This window comes from Vipera ursinii, assembly GCF_947247035.1.
Source record: "Vipera ursinii genome assembly, chromosome: 11".
Taxonomy (NCBI): domain Eukaryota; kingdom Metazoa; phylum Chordata; class Lepidosauria; order Squamata; family Viperidae; genus Vipera; species Vipera ursinii.
The window spans coordinates 3550342-3572230 of NC_139524.1; the positions used below are offsets into that span (position 1 = coordinate 3550342).

A 21889-nucleotide genomic window follows, 5' to 3' on the forward strand; every position below is an offset into this window, starting at 1 on the left:
TTCTCTGCATTGAGAGTCAGGAAGCAGCTGCAAGGGCTGGGCGGATCCGGGCTGGATGGTGGAGGCAGCTGCAGCACGAGTCCAGGTAAGCCTCCAGAGCAATTTCACGCCCCTCCCCTAGCCGATCATTTTATGATGCTCCAGCGGCCCGATCCGGGCATCAGAGGCCTACAAAATGTTTCTGCTGCCCAGATCTAGGGCTGCAAAGCGATTTTGCTCCCCCCACCCCACAGCCGATCTGGGCAGCAGAAGTGGTTTCAAACCTTTTGGAGTTTGCATCCATGGCCATGGGGCGATTTTACGATGCTCCAGCGGCCCGATCCGGGCATCGGAGGCCTGCAAAATGCTTCTGCTGCCCAGATCTAGGGCTGCAGAGTGATTTTGCTTCCCCCACCCCCACACAGCTGATTTTGCAAGCCTTTGACCCCCAGATCAGGTCACTGGAGCATCGCCCACTCGGTGGCCACATCCCCGGCACCCAGCGATGCATAAGTGGGTTTCGGGTTGCAGTTTGGGCACTCAGTCTCAAAAAGGTTCGCCACCACTGTCCTACCTACTCCAATAGTATCTACAGGAACATTAGCAAATCAGCTTTCTACCAAATCAGCCCACAAGCTCCACACGGTCTCTTTATCTGCATGCCACCCTTTCTAAGCATTTTCCTTCCTACCCCACGGACAGATTTGCTGCACACAGAGCCTCCGCTGAACTCCACGGGCCTTCCTTGTCTCAAAGAAAGAGACTTGCATGTGCACAGAAAGACCCTCTGTCATGCAAAGTTATCCAGCTTAATGTTTTTACAGGTATTTTGAAATCCACTGGACATTTGATAACTACCGTATATAGCTAATCAAGGACCTGAATTTTCCCCATGCAAAGAAACAAAATTCCCTGCCATGCTTTCTTTTCTACGTAACATTTCACAATTTGTCAACTGCTGAATACCTGCAATAGTTTTTGCAGACAAAGCGCATGTCCATATTTCGCTGCTAAATGTAGAGCAGTCCTTCCTGAAGAGAAGAATTAACAAGGAGATTGTGAACATAGCCAGAATATATTATATATACATATATACTGCTCACCCTGTCAACAAAAGTGCGTATAGTCAAGGCTATGGTCTCCCCATTTGCAACAGTACGGCAGTGAAAGCTGGACCATAAAAAAGGCTGAGCGCCAAAGAATTGAGGCGTTTGAACTCTGGTGCTGGAGAAGACTCCTGCGAGTCCCTCGGACTGCAAGGCGATCAAACCGGTCAATCCTGGAGGAGATCAACCCTGACTGCTCTTTAGAAGGCCAGATCCTGAAGCTGAAACTCAAATACTTTGGCCACCTAATGAGAAGGAAGGATTCACTGGAGAAGAGCCCAATGCTGGGAAAGGTTGAGGGCAAGAGAAGAAGAAGGGGACGACAGAGAAGGAGGTGGCTGGATGGAGTCACTGAAGCAGTAGGCGTGAGCTTAAATGGACTCCAGAAGATAGTAGGGGACAGGAAGGCTTGGTCACTATATTTTAACTAAATTATATACCTCAAGGAAGAGAAAGGAAATTGGGTTTTTTAATTAATTTAAATTGATTTGTAGTGCAGAATAAATAGTTCCTTTACATAGCTCTTTTTTTTTAAATTTGGCGGGGTGGTGTTGGTCAATAAGATACTACAGTTCCAAAGTACAGGCAACAAAACAAGCAACACGGAACCAAACAGGCTTACAGGGCCAGACACACAATACATTAGTTGGCCTTTCAAAATTGTTTAAGTAACAACATGCAATTGTTCTATTTTAAACAAGGAAATCATACCTGCTACATCAGTGGCGACAAGGTCAACTCCATGAACAAGAATAGCATTCAGACAATCAAGGTTACCCTTTGAGGCTACAACATGGAATCTGAGTGAAACGAAGGGTAAAAAAGTAACGTCTTGCTCATCTGCACAATTTCATTTTGTACAAGTAAATCCTACCGAGTCCAAGAGAATTTGCTCCCAGTTCTAGAGCTTGAAATTATTCCAACATGTGAGTTGGAAGAGACAAATGTTTTAAAAGGAAAATATCCCAATAAATAATCTTGACCATGGCCTTCCTGAGCTACAGCTAAAGTAGAGCTAAATCCTGAACTTTACATAATCCACTGACATGTGCAACAACACGCTTGCAAAGCTTACGGTGTCGCTAGGATTGACTGACCGACCCCAGCAGATTAAGGAGGGGCCGGACGCTGAAATGTGCAATACCAACCAAGAAGTGGCCCTGTGAGATGCCACCCTGTTTACGGCAGGGGGCAAAATGTGCACCAGAATCCCCTCACAGACGTAGAGTCTCCCCCTCCACCCCCGAGCAGTACGGCCACATTTTACTTCCTTTCCTAGCCTTGTTTAGCTTTGAATAGCTGCCACAGCCCTTGAGCCCTGCTAAGGCTTTATGTTGCCAGGAGACGCTGCGCTCAAGTCCATTTCAACCAACTCCGACGCCTAGGCTCACTTGCCACAAGTGGTTCGATAAATCTAGCACAGAATATTCCAAGCAATCATCCTTCTCAGCTTTTCAACTTCAGAGAGAAAGCCATTCTGCGGAGTCATTTACAGCTAATATGCAAGGCATTTTGGCTTTGGGCGCTAGAAGATTTGGAAATTACCAACATCTTTCCTTTTTTCAGTGCGGGGTGGGTGGTAGCCTGCATGGCCGGCACAGGTCACCTGGGAGTCCTGGGGGAGGCAGGGGGGGGGGACTCAGGAGAGCCAGTGGAAGCCGCAGGTGGGAGAAAAATCCGGAAGGACTTGCAAACTTCCTGCTGACTTCCCCACTGACTTTGGCTGTGGGGAGTCAGCAGGGAAGGTTGGAAATATTACTGGGGCTCCCGGAGACGTTGTAATCATGAGCTGGGCACCCGGATCACGATCCAGAGGCTGTGGGGCTGCTGCAAGGGTCGGAATCTCACGGCCGGTCATACATTCAGATTTTCAGCTCTGCCGTCGCTGAACGAATGGACGTAACCTGAGAATTACTGTATACAACATTTTGCTCATTTTCTGCTTGCGTTTGATTACAACCTGAAATTCTTTTCATCCACAATATCATGTCGGGTATCATTCTTTGCATAATTATGCATCTGAATTTTTTTCAGAAAACTTTTCACACTGTGCAATACGAGCTTGGCATAAATGAAAGAACATTTGAATTTCCTGATGTTACTTAAAAGAAAAAGGTTTAAGGCTAATCAATTTTTTCAGCATTTAATAGAACGTTTGCAAAAGCAGCTCTCTCCAATGCTTCTTTAAATATTTCTAAATTTCAGAATTTCAAATAAAGCTGGTTATTCCAAAACACATCAGTTGTAAACATGAAATTCCTCTCCCAGGATAAAAGCCCCCACAACTTTCTATTTATTTTAAAAAATTTCTACGGCATTTTTCATAAGGGTTAAGCAGGTTTCCTAGGAAATTCCTAAGAAATATTCCAGTATTTGAGGGGCTACCACCAAGAAGAGGGGGTCAGGTTATTCACTAAAGCACCAGAGGGCAGGACGAGAAACTATGGTTGGAAACTGATCAAAGAGAGAAGCAACCTGGAATTAAGCAGAAACTTCCTGACGGTGAGGATAATTAACCAATGGAACAGAAATTGCCTTCAGAAATCATGGGTGCTCCATCACTGGAGATTTTTAAGAAGAGGCTGGACAGTCACTTGTCTGAGACAGTATAGGTTCTGCTGCTTGAGCAGGGGGCTGGACTAGAAGACCTCCAAGGTCCCTTCCAGCTCTATTCTATTCAAATAAACACTAAATCAAGTTTATATTAAGGACTATTAGGAATAACATCCCTCTGGAAAATCTAGTTTAAATGAAGAGCTGCCCATACAGGTTTCCCCTCCAAACTGCCAACGGTTAGGATGGAGGCCAAAATAGTTGCAATCAAGCTTCTCCTTCTACTTACGCAGATCTCCCTTCCAGATCAAGTTTTGTGGGGTTCACTCCCTTTTTAGCAAGGACAGACAAGATCTTCTCCACATCACCCCTTTCAGCTGCTTTCATCAAACGATCATCATATTTGTTCCAATCTGCAGTCAACTGTTTGAACAATGCAAAAAAATATATATGTCAGTATTGGAAAATCTAGCAGGAATTCCAGAAAATATCAGTTTCACGCAAATAGTGAGCATCTTCAATAAAAATGGATGAGCTCAAAGAATTGTTGCTCATCTGGCACACTTGAAAAGTCAGGTTGCAAGCACTTTTGCAGGCAAACTCCCTGGAGGATGCTGGTCTAAGAATACAAGAAATAAATCTATTCAATTACATTTTTAGCAGCCACTCTAAACTAAGGCACTAAGTATTGTTTCTTCTATGATATGAGCCTGACACAGAGCAGTATACTCCTTAATGCTCTTCAAGATACAAACGTCTTCAACAAAAGTTGCAACCTTGGTTAAACGTCTGGAGGAAGTTTATGCAACTTCTGCAGGTCAGTCTTGAAAATGGGTCACTGGAGGTTGTACCCCAATAAATAAGGGAAGCAAGAAAAACAAGAATGTGACTGAACTTAAAATTTAAATCCATTAAACATGCTACAATTTATCATAATACTTAAAATAATATTAAAAGTTAGAAATGGGTAGCAATTGTAGATAAGGATGTGGGAGCCATAGCATTTCAGTGGCCTAGTAGATTGCACAGTGAGGGGAAAAATTATTTGATCCCCTACTGATTTTGTATGTTTGTCCTCTGACAAAGAAACGATCAGTCTATAATTTTAATGATAGGTTTATTTTAACACTGAGAGACAGAATAATAACAAAAAAATCCAGAAAAAACGTATTTCAAAAAAGTTATAAATTATTTGCATTTTAATGAGTGAAATAAGTATTTGATCCCCTATCAATCAGCAAGATTTCTAGCTCCCAGGGGTCTTTTATGCAGGTAATGAGCTGAGATTAGGAACACTCTTTTAAAGGGAATGCTCTGAATCTCAGCTTGTTACCTGTATAAAAGACACCTGTCCACAGAAGCAATCAATCAATCAGATTCCAAACTCTCCACCATGGCCAAGACTAAAAAGATGTCCAAGGATGTCAGGGACAAGACTGTAGACCTACACAAGGCCGGAATGGGCTACAAGACTATCCAAGACTATCGCCAAGCAGCTTGGTGAGAAGGTGATAACAGTTGGTGTGATTATTAACAAATGGAAGAAACGCAAAATAACTGTCAATCTCCCTCGGTCTGGTGCTCCATGAAAGATTTCACCTTGTGTAGTTTCAATGATCATGAGAACGGTGAGGAATCATCCCAGAACTACACGGGAGGATCTTGTCAATGATCTCAAGGCAGCTGGGAACATAGTCACCAAGAAAACAATTGGTAACACACTACGCCATGAAGGACTGAAATCCTGCAGGGCCCACAAGGTCCCCCTGCTCAAGAAAGCATATGTACAGGCCTGTCTGAAGTTTGCCAGTGAACATCTGTGATCAACTTTGGCATCAACTCAACTCGCCGTGTTTGGAAGAGAAGGAATTCTACCTATGAACCCAAGAACACCATCCCCACCATCAAACATGGAGGTGCTAAGGGGACAGAAAAACTTCACCACATCAAAGGGTCGATAGACAGGGCCAAGTACCATCAAATCTTGGGTGAGAACCTCCTTCCCTCAGCCAGGGCATTGAAAATGGGTCATGGATGGGTATTCCAGCATGACAACGACCCAAAACACACAGCCAAGGCAACAAAGGAGTGGCTCAAGAAGCAGCACATTCCTGGAGTGGCCTAGCCAGTCTCCAGATCTTAATCCCACAGAAAATCTGTGGAGGGAGCTGAAGGTTCGAGCTGCCAAACATCAGCCTCGGAACCTGAATGACTTGGAGAGGATCTGCAAAGAGGAGAGGGACAAAATCCCTCCTGAGATATGTGCAAACCTGGTGGCCAACTACAAGAAACGTCTGGCCTCTGTGATTGCCAACCAGGGTTTTGCCACCAAGTACCAAGTCATGTTTTGCGAAGGGGTCAAATACTTATTTCACTCACTAAAACACAATTTATAACCTTTTTGAAATGCGGTTTTCTGGATTTTTGTTGTTGTTGTTGTTGTCATTCTGTCTCTCACTGTTAAAAGAAACCTACCATTAAAATTATAGACTGATATTTCTTTGCCAGTGGGCAAGCGTACAAAATCAGCACGGGATCAAATAATTTTCTCTCTCCCTTTATCTCCCTGGGTGAAAGGATCAAGCATAGCATGCACAACCTTCTGCCAGGGAGATGCTTTCCAATCAACAGTGGGAAATGGAGCCTAACATATTTGGAGGCACTGAGCAGGCAAAAAGATTCTGAGACTGTGTAGAGGAGACTCCTGCTTAAGCCTATGGCGTTTCTTGTTTCCTGCATAATATTTTATTCATGGCCTGAGCTATCTATCCTCGGAACCAAAATAAGGTTACGTACAGAAGAGAATCAATGTTCTTGAATTCTTCCAAGGACTCTTTGTTTTGGGGAAGGAAATTGCAAGTATTATTTGGTTTTTAATCAGTCTTTTTTCTCTTCAAACCTTCTCATCCTCCCCAGTTCAGCTCTTATCACTACCACGGACTGTGTGTGATGGCAACAGCACCCGAACTGCAGTTCAAACTAATATTGTTCATGAGGTTACTACTGTTCTCCAGATTCCTTAGAGATTAAACCTCAAGAAAAAATAACCATCTGAATAGCAGTCGGTCTTGTGTAGTAGATGAGATAGAAACAAAAGGCATAATAAGCGCTGTAGTCTCCATTCATAATGCGCCAAAATGTGTCTGCTTTCTTCAGCCAATAGTGCAGAAAGCGCTGCCTAAAAAGAAACGCAGATGAGCACAGGAGCTGCCAGAGGATGGACAGAGCAGGTGACTTTTTTGAAGCAAGTGCGTTCACATTCACGCATCAAGGAAGAAGCATTTTCCCACTTGCACTGCGGCCACCATTGACAAACTATTCTTCCTATTTCAGTCGTTTCCTCGTATCTAACAGAACTTCCTTTGTGGAAGGGGAATCTCAGAGGGCCGCTAAAACGAGACGTACATAATTATAGTCGCATCGTTCCCATCTCCACAATCCAATTTAAAAATGGACACCCGCATTTGTTGTCTAAACGGCTTCGGCACAACAGAAGGAGCCCCCCATGTTTCTGTGTGCCAAGTCTAAAGACTCAGGCAAGAGCCTGCTCAATTTCCCCGGCTCAGAATCAACGACGTAAACATTTTAGTTCATTATCCCAGAACTAATGGTGGCCTTTATTGAACTAGGGTGGCCCGGGGTCACTCCATCTCCCAGCCTTCTTGCTCTCTAAACCTTCTCCTTTCCTTCTAGCACTTCTCAAAGGGTCCCTTTCCCGATTGCCAAAGAGACCAGGCAACACCATTCAGAGCCAACGGTATCCTTTCCAAGCCGTATCAAAACAAACGAAACCCCCCTTTCAAATCAGATATTGCAAGAGCATCACAGACATGAGACTGGAAGTCATGCGCACTTCCTCACAGCACCAAGGAAGTGCTGGAAAATGAAGCGCTAGACAAGCCTTGCCAAAATGTCTTGCAGATGGTCTTCCACCCCTTTCAAACTGCAGCCAGATTCTGAAATCAAATATTCAAAGAAATCAGGCGTGATACTTTCCAATCACTGTGTATCCCAAAATGTGTTCCCAAATGCTTCATTAGCTTTGAGCATGGACTTGCAGCAAATATACAGCTGAATTGGATTGGGAAATCACTAACACAATCCTTCCAAGGTGGGGGAATCCCAGCAAGCCAGGAACATTTTCAGTCTAAGAAAGATGTTATTTCAGCCGATTTCCAGCCTTGGTGGAGCAGTGGGCTAATGCCTCCTTAAGTAACACCAGCTGCCTGCAATTAGTGCAGGTTCGGGTCCCACCAGGCTCAAGGTTGACTCAGCCTTCCATCCTTCCGAGGTAGGTAAAATGAGGACCCAGATTGTTGGGGGCAATAAGCTGACTTTGTAATAATGCCGCTTGGGGTGTGTGTGAAAGCCCTAACAAGCAGGCATATACATAGAATGAAGGCTACTGCTAAGCTTGTAAGCCGCCCTGAGTCTTCGGAGAAGGGCGGGATATAAATGGAATTAAAATAAAAAAAAATATATTATCTACATATTCCAGACTGAAACATATATATTGACCTCTTCCAAAAAACGCCGCTTGGAGTTTCAATCCTAGGGCAATAAATGCTTCCTTTAGTTAACTTTGTAACAGTTCATAAGTGCCCCAATGATGCAACTTTTTTTTTTAAAAAAAATCTAAGTTATGCCAAAAGTAACGTTAAAAAATATTCTGAAGGGTTTGTCACAGTGAAAGCATCTGTTTATAGTTGGAATGCATTTTAAAATTACTCTCTCTACAAATACGTGGAAGCACATGTCAATTAATTCAAACTTTTTCTACGCTCAATAGCTTATTACGTAAATTTACCCAGCCTGTTTGATGTAAAAATAGCTGCAAATTAACCAATAGTTGAAGAAAATTATAAGCAAAAACTTTACAACTGTGGAAGCCAACCAAAGTTAAAAAGGGATAGCAGGTATTGGAACAAATGTAAGATTGCACTGCCAAAAATGGCCTGGTTTCTTATCAAATACATGGTACCTACTAGGTTTTTAAGAGCACATGAAAACCAGCAACTCATCCTAGCACTCCACGTCCTTGCTGCCAAAGAGCAAACAATACACCTGCTACAGAAGCAAAACAGTCCGCTTGAATCCAAGGAGGCGACACAATGTCATCGGGGTTTTTGCTGCCCTGCTGTATGCATCTTGGCCATCCATCCTTTCCTTAGCTTGGATCCTCAGCCGGGCTCTCTTCATCCCCGCACTCTTCTTCAGACCTCATGCCTGAAAAGACTCGAGAACTCTGCCAAGCCCAAGCGCCTTCCCAGCAAGTCCTGACAATTGCTTGGGCTGCCAACCGCCTGGCACTGGGCAAGAAAACCTACACGGAGAGTCTGGATTCGGTTTGCCTTTGCCTTTGGGCAGTGGCACCAATTATTGCCGCAGCAATTCTGACACAGTAAGTATTACCCGGGTCCAAAATAACCTGTAAACAATATGCAGACAGTCTCACATTGGTCCAGAGCTATTTTCTGATTCTCCTGGTACTTGATAGCAGGGTAATAGAAAAAAATGGCTAATAATACATTCAGTTGCATGCTCAACTAGTGAGTAATATGTCAACTAGTGAGACAAGAATGCGTATGTTGCTACCACCACAAGTGGGCGACCGTCTCCAAATGGGTCGTTCCCAATCAGCTTTGGACAGGAGCAGCCCAAGGGAAGCCACAGCCAGGTGGCCTGACACAGCACGGCCCTCAGTCACCGGTAGTCCTTGACTTACAACCATTCCTTTAGTGACCCATTCAAAGTTACGACACCACTGAAACAAGTGGCTTATGACCGTTTTTCACACTTTGCAGAATCCCCACGGTCAGGTGATCAAAATCCAGGCGCTTGGCAACTTGCATGTATTCATGACGGTCGCAGCGCCCCGGGGTCACGTGATCGCCTTTTATAACTTCAGTCAACGGGGAAGCCAGGGTCACTTAACAACCATGTTTATTAACTTAACTGGGATTCACTTAATAACGGTAGCAAGAAAATTCATAAAAGGGGGCAAAACTCATTTAACAAGCATCTTGCTTAGCAACACAAATGTTTCGGTTCAGTTGTGATCGTAAGTCGAGGGCTACCTACACAGTAACTTCCACTTTGTGATCAGAAGACTGTAGCAAGTGAAATTTCAACTAGGGGTAGGCAACCTTGGCTCTTTTATGACTCGTGGACTTCAACTCCCAACATGGCTGGCTCGGGAATTCTGGGAGTTGAAGTCCACGAGTCATAAAAGAGCCAGGGTTGCCTACCCCTGATCTAGCAGAAGGAATCTACAAATCTAGTTTGGGAAAAAAACTACTCAGAACTTAACTTAGAAGATGTACCATGCACCTTTTTGCCTTTTGAAAAATAAAAAGAAATTTCCGTAGAAGTTTCCATCCAGAAAGAAAGGTTTAGCTAAATTCTGCTGCCAGGCTGTTTTCTATAGGCCAGTGGAGAAGGCTTGTGAAAATACTCAGTGTAAAAAAGGCAGGGGCTCCTCTCTCTTTCTCCCCTCCCTCTCCTAATGGTGAACATCCACCTCATAGGCATGCCATCTAGACTGTATTAAATGGCTTGTTAATTAGATTTATCACAGAATACTTCAATAGGTGCTTTGAAGAAATTAAAATATATAATGTCCACGGAAACCTTATTCATTGTTTGACTGCTAATTTCCTAAGCAATTTGCTTAGGAAATTAGCAGTCAAACAATGAATAAGGTTAATCTGAGATTTGTTACTGGTAAATGCTTACTGGCTATTGGAAGGACTGTGTTATTTATAGGGTCAAATTGCTTTATAATCTGTTCTAGAATCTTTCTAGGTGTTTCTGTCAGACTGACTGGTCTCTCCTCTTTTCTGTCTTCAGAAAAGGAACAGTTCCTCTTGTCCAGGGGTGTCAAACTCAATTTCACTGAGGGCCGCATCAGCATTGCGGTTGCCCTCAGGGGGCTGGGCAGGTATGGCCAGGGTGGGCGTGGCCTACTGTGTGGGCGTGGCTAGAGTGCGTATGGCCTACTGGGTGGGCGTGGCCAGCTCTACATGGTTCGCATCAAGGGTGCCTATGGGGGCCTGGGCAGGAGTGGGACAGATCTGAGGGTGTTTGACATGTCTGCTCTTGTCGGATCAGCTGTCATTTGTTCTCCAGGATTTTTCACAGATCTGCAGATAGATGATATCGGATTATCCTCTAAGCCAGACATGTCAAACACAAGGCCCGGGGGCCAGATCCGGCCCGCGAAGTGGTTTCATGTGGCCCATGAAGCCATCCTGGAAAGAGTGAGGGAACGGCCCCCACTGCCTTGGCCCTGGCCCAGAGACCCTCCTCCTGCCAGAGACCCTCAGATCTGTCCCACTCCTGCCCAGGCCCCCATAGGCACCCTTGATGTGAACGATGTAGAGCTGGCCACGCCCACCCAGTAGGCCATACGCACTCTAGCCACGCCCACACAGTAGGCCATGCCCACCCTGGCCATACCCGCCCAGCCCCCTGAGGGCAACCTCAATGCTGATATGGCCCTCATTGAAATTGAGTTTGATACCCCTGCTCTAAGCAACCAGTGGCAGATGTATCGATAGCTGAGGAGGGCTACATCTTGCAAAATAGTGTGTACTACTACTTTTCTTGGAATGAAAATAGTTCATTTCTAGTCAAAATTTGATGCACAGATTTTGAGATCTGCAGAATAAAAAAAAATGGACTCAATGGTAGCTGAGGAATGAGAAAACTCCAGACTTTATCAATGATCCTTATTGCATCCTATCCCACTTTCTCTCATCTTTTTACCTTTCCTTTCAGTAACTCTGAGTCAAAAAAAATTACACGTATAGATTCTCCACTTAAAGTAAAATATACGGTACTTTAGGAATGATGAGCTTAAGGAAAGACTGGGCCAGAGTCACTGGCTCCATCTTCATGAAAACCACCAACCACAACTTTTATTGTAATAAATGGGTGTAAGTAAAGAAAGCAGGAAAAAGAATGATTTTATAGCATGGATTTATGTGTCCTAACAGAACCAATTGGAAGCTAGATTTAAACTCTGTTCTGTTCTTGGCTTATGAATCTTGGATTGTGCTCAATTATCCTGAGGGGTTGGATGATCACAAAGCTGTCTGTGGCAGCCAAGACCTCAGGGGACATAAAGCTGAGAAAACTGTTCTAAATTTCTGTAGCTGGGATTCCCACATAGAAAAATAATGTAACTGGTCAAAGTAAAAAAAATAATAAAATAAAATAACCAATGAAGGAGCTTTTATTTGTAGAAGTACCATCAGATTCTTTAAAAAGAAGCATTTGTATTCTTAAAGCCAAATAGGTTTGAACATCATCCAGATGTTGGGGGATGCAGGACTGAGAAATTCATTCTCTTGTTTTCTGGATGATCTTTTTCAAAATAAGTTATGGATTTTGTCTTGTTAGTGCCTGATTGCATCTGCGACTTTGATTTCTACATCTTTTGCTTTGACTGCTTCTGTTATTTTTACTGCTTGCCATTTTGAATTAGTTTAAAAAAATACTGGAAAATCATGATCGCCGATACCGCTAAACAGGTAGTCCTTGACTTACAACCTCAAAAGTGGTTGGCTCCTCCTAAGGCTGCAAGAAAGTGACTGGCCCAAGGTCACCCGGCTAGATTGTCCTCATGGTGGGACTAGAAGTCATTGGCTCCTGGTCTTTAACCTGATACCTGACACCAAACTGGCTCTCTTCCTTCTCTTATTTTCTACTTTTTTAAGGCATAGTCTCTCTAAAAAGCCATCTTCAGTGCATTTGGATGGTGATGACAACTAACAGAACAAGAAATTAGTTTTCAGGGAGAAAACCTGGTAAGACAGGAGACAGCTGGATTGGTAACAATATATGTGAAGAATCTTGGAATGTGGTCCAGCATACATAGAGTATGAGTCAACAAACCTCATTTTCGGGGGTGGGGGTGGGGGGTGTTGTCCATTTTTCACACATTTCTGTTAAATCAAAGAGTACATCACCCACGGTGAATCACATTGTTTAGATGTTGAAATTATTACATAAAGCAAATGACATGATTTGTGGCAATTTACAGCGCTTGTGTACTGACATCATTATGCAAATGACACAAACTGAAGCAAACATGATTTCCAAAATTATACAATAATGCAAATGTCACTTAGTCAACATGAAAAATTTGCCGCTTCAGGGCAGTCCTAGCTTTGCAAACTGAATGTTTGCAAACCTCAGGAAATAATATTTTCACTTCATTCTGCCTCGGTCAGACGCCTTTAATGTTTAGATTGCATGAAAACTGTTGTGGGAAAGGTGTTATAGAAAAGTTGTAATAAATTAAAAGGAAAAAAATTGTCATTACTTAAAATTTCAGATAATTTCAAAAAAAAGAACCATGGCAATAATGGTTAGCCCAGGGGTCTTCAAACGTGGCCCTCTTATGATTTGTGGACTTCAACTCCCAGAATTCCTGAGCCAGTTGCTGGCTGAGGAATTCTGGGAGATGAAGTCCAACAAGTCATAAAAGGGCCACATTTGAAGAACCCTGGGTTAGCCTTTTAAGTTGCACGATTCCTGCTATGCACCTAAGCACCACCCTGCAAATCCAGGCTCTGTTTCATTAAAAAATAACAGTAACATCTTTCCATTTGCTGCAAGCCAGAAAGGTTCAAGAGACACAATTGAATCCTGGCTCAGATTTCTAGTGAGGAATGAAAAATATTCTCACCATGGAATTTAGCAGGATAATCATTTTGGAAGCAATGTATAAAGAGATGTGTCCTAAAGTTCAATACACTGCACAGCTATTCATTGACTTGCTTCTGAAAAGCCACATTAATCTTTCCAGGCTGCAGTGGGAATTGCGTAGGTAAGGAGGAAGGGAAAAGCTGGGTGTTTAATTGAGGCACTCAAGTAGCCGGCTAAGAAGAGAGGCTGATTGCATCGAGATCAGGAAGCACACCTGTGCATGCCTGACAGATAAAATAATAGCTTGTCCTACTTATTTTGATTTGCCAAACTTTCTTTACACACACACACACACCCCACAATTCGTGGGGAAAGAGGACCCTGAAGGCTTCTTCCTTCTACAGACCACCACTGGTCCTCTCAGTGAGACCTCTTTATTGGACTGACTGGAGGCTAAAGACACTGTTCCCAGAGTCAGACCAGGGGTAGGCAACCTTGGCTCTTTTATGTCTCGTGGACTTCAACTCGCAGAATTCCTGAGCCAGCATGGCTCAGCTTGGAAACCTCTCCCTTTCCCCTCAGCATGGCTGGCTCAGGAATTCTGGGAGTTGAAGTCCACGAGTCATAAAGTGTCCTTCGGGAGAAGGGCGGTATAAAAATTCAATAAATAATAATAAATAATAATAATAATAATAATAAAGTGGCCTAGGCCAGGGGTAGGCAAACTTGGCTCTTTTATGACTTGTGGACTTCAACTCCCAGAATTCCTGAGCCAGCATGGCTCAACTTGGAAACCTCTCCCTTTCCCCTCAGCATGGCTGGCTCAGGAATTCTGGGAGTTGAAGTCCGTGACTCATAAAAGAGCCATGGTTGCCTACCCCTGAGTCAGACAGATCTTCTCTGTCGCAGACAGATCCCTGGACAAATTCACAGAGCCCAGACCCCCAGTCTGTAAAACCCTAAGTAAGCTATAATGGATTCCGGCTTGCTGTCAAAGTTCAGTCAAGTCCAGCCAAGTTTTAGAGCCTGCCCTTCCCTCCTCTAAAAGCCCAGCGGCATCCCCCATTTTCTGATGTGGTCCTCAACTACTTTTCTTTCAGTCTTTCAGGGTCCGAGCCCCTGAGAAGGGAATTTCCCACATTCTGGATCGAATGACATCAGCATGCTCAAGTCCCATAATCCCAGTGAGAGAAAAATGGCAGGAGTGGCAGCTGTCTCTGATTCTGCCTTAAATAATCTCTGGGACAAACTCTCCCAGGAGAGTCTCACACACATATCAGTCACATATAGCCATTTTCAAGCTACGTTCTTTGCCAGAGAAGCCTACAGCACAGGACAGAGTCAGAGACAGCAACTTTTCCCCCTGAATTTTGCCACCCCCTTCTTTTTCTTCCTTCTACTTTCTGACTCGGCATTTCTAACAGAACTTGTGGTTCTCTTGCAAAAAACACGTCACTTGCCAGCCCAGAAGAATCTTTGCCAAAATGTGTATGGTATATCAAGGCCCTATACCCATGGTGGTGAACCTATGGCACGGGTGCCACAGGTGGCACGCAGGGCCCTCTCTTGGCACGCACGCCTGTCCTCAACATTATAAAAGAGTGGTCCCAAACACACTTCTTTGAGGAATTATTCCAGTCTGGGAGCCACACAGGAGAGGATCCTCTTCCCAGGGCAGAAAGAAGAGCTTCTGGCAACAGGGTCACCTTTGGAAGGGCCTCTTCTGTTGATCCAAGTAAATGGACCGCTTCATGGGAGGACATGGGGCCATATAAGGCTTTAAAACTCAAGACTAGCATCTTAAATCATGCCTGATTATCAGCCAGCAACCTCTGCCAATCTTATGAGTGTAGGTGCTATATGAACCCTGCTTCTTCCACCAATCTGGTCACCTCCTTTTGCACCAAATGCAATTTTGCCCACTTTTCATGGGAACCCCTTTTGCAGTTGTTGAGACTGTTTTGGACAGAGGGACAGATGTCCGCAAAGAGGACATGACAGAGTTCTGTGGGACAGCACCAATCAATGATCAAGGTGATGAACCTGAGCCCCGCCATCCCCCCCCCAGCACCACCTTCAGGGTATGTCCCAACAGGAACGGATGGAATCACTGCAACTCCACCGACAACCTAGAACAGAGGTCCCCAACCTTTTGGGCACCAGGGACCAGTTCCATGGAGAGGGGTTTTTTCCACGGACCGGAGAGTGCGTGGTTTTGTGCGCTGCCTGCATCCCGCGGATGGGGCTTTGCTTATTTGTGCGGACCGGTACTGGGCCACAGACCAGGGGTTGGGGACCCCTGACCTAGAAGGACACCATAGTTGATGATAGGAAAAGCAGTGAAGAGGTCCAGAACCAATAGGGCTGCATTGTGATGGACTACAGTGAAGCAGCAATTTCCTAGGAACGAGGGAGTACATACCAAAGGTGGGGGGACAAGACACAACACGGCCTTTAGCTGGATAGGAGGCAGAGGAAGAGTGTAGCCACTCCCTAAGAACCTCAAAGCGCTCATCTGTTAGGGTGAGAGTAGGAAAGATTTAGTCTCCTATAGGGTGTGAGGAAATAAAAAGGAACCTGTTCTATGTCATTCTTGAGCTGGGCCTTGACATGCACTCCCATCATCTACTCGGTAGATCATCCACCAAGTGAACAAAACAGTCTCAAAATCATTTCCCAAACGAACCCGACTGAAATGGATCCAGATAATCATACTTAGAGATGTAATAATATATCCAGAAAAAAAAATCAAAATTAAGTAGAAATGGTAGGGAATATTCTGGAAGGATGGAAGGTTTGCTCCATTTAAGTGAGCAGTTTGACTTGTCGTGCACGGTGTCATTTTTTTCCATGAACCTATTTTCCCATGCTAGAAATATTATAAAAGCATCCCTAGCACATAAATATCATTCCCACTTAGGTAAGGAAAAGAAGGGATCGAGAGCAACTAACACCTACTGGCCTATTGATAGCTTTTTTCATTTATTATTTGGCTCTCTAAGCATGTGCTTTGCCAATTTCATAACTCTGCCACTGAGAAAAAAGTTTATGAACAAGGAAGGTATTGTTATTTTATAGAAAAAGATTTGAAGCCAGTTAGAGATGGCTTGAGAGCGGAAAGCATTCCCATGAGCCTAAATAGCTTTACATATTTCTACAGGAAAAGGGAGTTGGAAGTTAGGCAATTCTGTATACCGGAAAAGTTATGATCTATATCCAAAAACAATGACACTCCCTCCAAACACATACCAGATAACACACCCACTCGCTCTGAGGAACAAGAAAAATTAAATCCAGTTGATAGTTATACTCCATCACTTGTGATTATGTGAAAACCTCTTTTTTGGTTATAAATCAAAATACAAATGGAGACACTCCTTTAAGAAGACGATTACTGGCAAATGGACTTGGAAGTGTCTGTTCTGCCCAACTGAGAAAGTTTTCTGCTAGTCCAAGGCAACTAATCCTGCTTACAGCTATCCTGTTTGATAGAACTGTACCTTCTATGCAAAGGATCAAAATGAAAATAGTTTCCTTGCATACCTAATTTTTCCCATATAACTTTCATTAGGAATGTAGGGGGTAAGGTTTACACCCTATTCTAATTATCCTGATTCCTGGTTATTCTCTACCGATTCTGAAGATTAGAAGGGATTTTGGATATCATCCAGTCCAGCCCATTGCCCAACCGGCCAGCTCACCACCACCACCAAGTTGCCACAGGACAACTCCACATGGCCAACTTGCCACAGGGACAACTCAACATGGGCTTAGAAACGCTGCTGATGCCATGGACGCACCGGGCTCAGAGCTGCTCCTGCCACTGCACCAGATGCTGTGCCAGGCTTGGAGCCACCACTGATGCCGCTACCGTGTGAGCTCAATGAGGAGACTGCTCCACGGCAGCAGCAGTAGCAGTGATGGTGAGTGTGAAGATGGGAAGGTCTCAGCCTCCACTGCCTCCCCGCTACTCACCCCGACTCCCATCGCCACCATCTCTGGCCTCTTCTCTTTGGAGCCTGGCGTGGCAGTAGGTATGAAAATGGGAAGCCTCCAGTCACTGCCTCCCCATCGTCCACCCTGCCCTGCGCTCTGCCCACTTGCTCACTCACCCACCAGGCTCTCCCTCTGCCCGCCTGAGGCAAGTTGGCCATGAGGAATTGTCCTGCAGCGACTTAGTGGTGGTTAACTTAGCAGAGGCCAGCTGTCCTAGGCCCCTGCCCAGGATAGGAATAGACTACTACAAGAGCCAGGCCTCTCTTTAAACCTCTTCAGTAAAGGACAGTGTTCTACCTCCTTGTCCATTACTAAATAGCACTTAGTGGCAAAACATTTTTCCTGAAATCCAAGTGAAATTTCCTTCGTTACAAGACAAGATAGAAAGACCTGCACATGGATTACAGGAGAGAGTAAAAGAACTGAAATGGAAATGGGCTGATCACTTAGCAAGAACTGACGGCAGGTGGACCAAGGCAGTCATAGAATGGATCCCACTTGATACAAAGCATCCACAAGAGAGACCTAAAACAAGATGGATCGTGGACCTCAGCAAGTATTGCAGGCCCAATTGGCAAAAGAAAGCTCAGGACTGTAGCGGTTGGAAACATGCAGAAGAGGCCTTCATTCTGCAGTGGATAGACAACGGCTAAAATGATGAATAATCCATTGTTTCTTTTCCTGCCTCTTGGAATCAAGAAAACAATTTTCCCTATTTCCTCCATTTTCCGTCACTGAAACTGTTGAGAGGTAGGCTTAAAGCCTTCCCCCCCCCAACAATGGCTTCACTCACTTGCTAAACCCAATTGAAATAATTGGCTGTCCTGATGCAGCCTTTGCAGGGGTGTCAAACAGCTGGCCCGCGGGCCGGATGCGTCATCCGGAAGCCACGCCCATCCCATTGCCGGCAATGGCATAACCGTCCCAATATGTTGCGCGACATCACATGATGTCGCGAGTTTGACATGTCTGTTTTAAGGGTTAATCCCAGGGCCTTTCTGATACAAAAGGGCTCTTCTTGTGGTGTACAGCATCTGGGGAGGGACAAAATTTTGACATTCCTGAACAGAATTCTAGAACAGCAGGTTTTAGAATCAGCCTCCTTCATCCTGTAATTAATATAGACATGTCTGAACTCATTTATCCACTAATTATGCAATTCCATTTTAGAAAACAGAACACCTACTATATAGCATTATTAGTGGATAAATTAGTGGCTAAACATGTACTCTTTGTATTAAAAAAATGTAAACAACCCAGTAAGATTGCCTCCCAAAAAGGAACTAATTATTTACAGAAGTGTCTTTGAAGCTATTTCAGTCATAACACCTATAGCCAAAAACTTTGAAAAAATGAGCTTGTGATATTCAATTGCACTCTCCAACAAATAATCTCAACCAAGGTATTATTGCACTAATTAAATGTACACACCTTTTGTTAAACTTACAAGCCAACTAAAATTTCTAACCTTTCTCATGCAATTGCTAAATATATCAGAATACTACAGAATTTGGAGTTACAGTCATACTTTGGCCACATTCAGAATCAGACTCAAAGTAATTATGACATAACTGATCAAAACCAGACCACATACACAGAAGTACTGGTTCCCCAAACTGAACAGAAACATTTCAAAGGAAATGTATGGTAATCATTAATCGTAATTACATGTCATACTCACTTAATTATGGTTATGTGGTGACTGTTTGCAACCTCCTGATGGCTTCCCCATTGACTTTGTAGCAAACGGAGATCACAGATGAGGTAGGCTACTCCATAAGGATATAAGGACGAGTCACAATTACAATGTGTTCAATTGCTGAATAAACTCTTGGTCATTAAACACAGGGCCACCTGTAGTTTACTTTTCCTATATAGTTTTTGTTTGCATTTTTTATTCAAGAAAATCTACACTAAACAGCACTTACCGGCCATTCACTAGATGCCATATAGTACTTCAAAGGTATACAAGAAGCATGTTTTATGCACAAAAAGCAGCATAACTTATAATATGAGCACGCATCACATCAGACAATACAAGAGAATCTATTACACAATATGCACAGTAGGAACTAAAAAAACACCTGCGCCTGACACCTGGGTGCAAATATTACTCTACAAGGTAGTACAGATCCTCCTTGGAAGATTACATCTTTCAGATAGCTATTGCAATAAAATAAGCAATTTTATATCAACATCAGCAAAAAAAAAAAGTTCGATGTCTTTGCCGGGATATTCTTTTTACAGAATCATAGAATGTATCAGTTGGAAGAAAGTTCATCCATTCATTAGATCTTTCTCACATGCATCATCAAACCACTTTTCCCAGGTCTCTAGTATTCTTTTTTCCTACCCAGATGCAAGACCTCACACCTGACACAGGTGAAAGTTACACAACTGGACTGGCCATAATGTTCAAACATTCATAAAGTCAATTTGAATTGTGATTTTGTCCTTTAAGGCATTAGCCTGTTTCCCTACCTTAGTTTTATTAACAAATTTTACAAACCTCTCTTCCACACTGCTAAACACCATGAAAAAAACCCCACTATCAGTTGTGATAAACACCCCTGAGCATAGTAATGGGATCTACTGCACATGAGCTAAAACTCCTCAACAACCACACTTCTGCAACTCCTACCTTCCAAGAATAGTTAAACCACACACTCTGGGCAGTATAGCCAGCTGCTAACCAAATGTAGAGAACACAACAATATAGCATTAAAGTTGCAACACTCAGCCAAGGGTTCTGCAGGGCAGTTAGTTCTTGTCTTTGCTCTCTCACACAAGACTTTGAGTAGGCACACATGGTGTACCTGTCCTGTTCATTCACTATGTCAGCCATCAGCAACTTTCACGTGGTTACTGAACACAAAAGAAAAAGTACTCTCTTTACTGTGCCGAGGACCTTGTGGCCTAACTGAACTTCATAGGCCAACGTCTACCCGGGAGAAAGCGATGAGGTCAGCTTTCCTATTCCGCTGTATCCCACGGGCAGCTTACAAGTCGTCTCTTATTGCTCAGAGAAGACTCAACGTTCACGTGCAACATTCGGATCCGCCTGACACGGTGGCATCCTGAGCTGTTCCCCTACTCTGGCAAAGCACAGGGGAGGTAGAATGAAAAACAGACAGCATGGCATTCCAAGGAAGACAGTTGTAAAAACTCGTTCGACTTTGAATTTCCTTCCATCGGAACCCACCATAATGGACAGGGTTAGGGCAAAGGCGACACCCCCGAGAGCTAGTTCGATCAACCACGGTAGAGAAAGCTCGGACGCCAAGGGAGCCTCTCTCAGGAAAAAGGTGCAAAAGCAGACTCGAACTCAGCAGGCGGAATTCACAGCTGCCGCGTCTTCAGTCCAAAGTTCAGCAACGGCAGAAAAGCAGCTTTAGGCTGCAGCAAAAGCCCTCCCGCCGGGCAGGAGAAGCAGAAGCCGGCCGGCCTCTGCCTTTCCCGCTTCCAGCTGCGTTTTCCCCTTCGGCTGCTGCGTCCGGCCCCGTCCCCGACCGCTTCCCCGGCCTCCCTCCCTTTAACGGGCTGCAAGCAAAGCGCTCGGCGGGGTGGGAAAGCCCAGGAAAGCAACTCGCCTCCCCCGGGCAACCGCCGGACGAGGAGGGCTGGAGAGCGAGCCGGATTTTCCCCGCCTCGTCCGCCGCCATCCCGGCGGCTTGGCTCGACCCACGCGGGCCCCTCCGCGGCAGCCCGGCCGGACTCCCCCGCCTGAGCCGCCACCGAGACTCCCCCGCCCGCCCGCCCGTCCAGGAAGCCGAGTCCGGGCCGGCTGAGCCGGGGACGCCGACGGGGCCCGGAAGGCGCGGCCGGGAGACCCCCGCCCGCGCTTCCCCACTCACCCCGCCGAGGCCGCTGCCGACGGGCGAGGCCTCCGGCTTCCTCAGACGCGACTTGAGGCTCTTCATGGTGCCGCCGCCGCCCGGCGGGACGGAGCGCCGCCACTTCCCTCAGCCGCGCCGGAGGAGCGCAGGCGCCCGTGTCGGACAGCCGGGCAGCTGGCCACGCCTCGGCCAATCGGGCCGCGCGGGGGGCGGGACTTCCTTCCTTGGCCCCGGGCGGGGTCGGCGCGCGCGCGCTCCCCCGTCAGCGGCGCTCGGAAGTAGCGCCTCAGCCCGGCTGCGGAACTCGGCTTCGCTGAGGACGCATCAGCGTTGGGGTTACCCTGGGGGGGCGTGGCCGGCTCAGCGTCGCTCGCGTGGAGGGGGCGGTTTCCTCGGGCTGCGCGGGGAACCTGGGCTCTTTTATGACTCGCGGACTTCAACTCCCAGAATTCCCGAGTCCTAAAAGAGCCGAGGTTGCCTGCCCCTGCTCCAGACGGTGGTGGGCGCTGCCCGGAGCTCTGGACAGCGGGCGGCGGGGGAGCGCCCAGCCCGGCCCTCAAGACCCCCCCCCGGCACCGGGACCCCGCAGCCCAGCCCACTTCCTCAAGGGGGTGCCCAGCTGCGCGTACCTCCTCCTCGAGGCTGCTGCTCTGCTCGCTCTCCTTACCAGGTTGCTCATGGTGGGTGCAGGAGGGCAAAGTGCGTGGGTCGGAGGGAGGCCCGCTCCCTCTCCACGCGAGGAGACCCGGTTTTGTAACCAAGGCA

General features: G+C 45.5%; 1 protein-coding gene across 3 annotated transcripts in view; it reads right to left on the reverse strand.

The window, feature by feature from the left end:
- Window positions 1-21249, reverse strand: part of UACA (uveal autoantigen with coiled-coil domains and ankyrin repeats) — a 54802-nt gene extending 33553 nt beyond the window's left edge. The window contains exons 1-5 of one of the 3 annotated variants that reach the window (XM_083371605.1): window positions 21143-21157; window positions 15715-15807; window positions 3928-4061; window positions 1797-1885; window positions 946-1010 (exon numbers count right to left, since the gene is read on the reverse strand). In XM_083371605.1, the coding sequence (XP_083227731.1) occupies window positions 946-1010; window positions 1797-1885; window positions 3928-4061; window positions 15715-15807 (381 nt within the window). In that variant the 5' untranslated portion in view covers window positions 21143-21157. Of the gene's footprint in view, window positions 1-945; window positions 1011-1796; window positions 1886-3927; window positions 4062-8623; window positions 8919-15714; window positions 15808-21142 lie in introns of those variants that run through there. The other 2 variants (XM_083371606.1, XM_083371607.1) reach the window with 2 other exon arrangements.
- Between the last annotated feature and the right edge of the window lie 640 nt (window positions 21250-21889).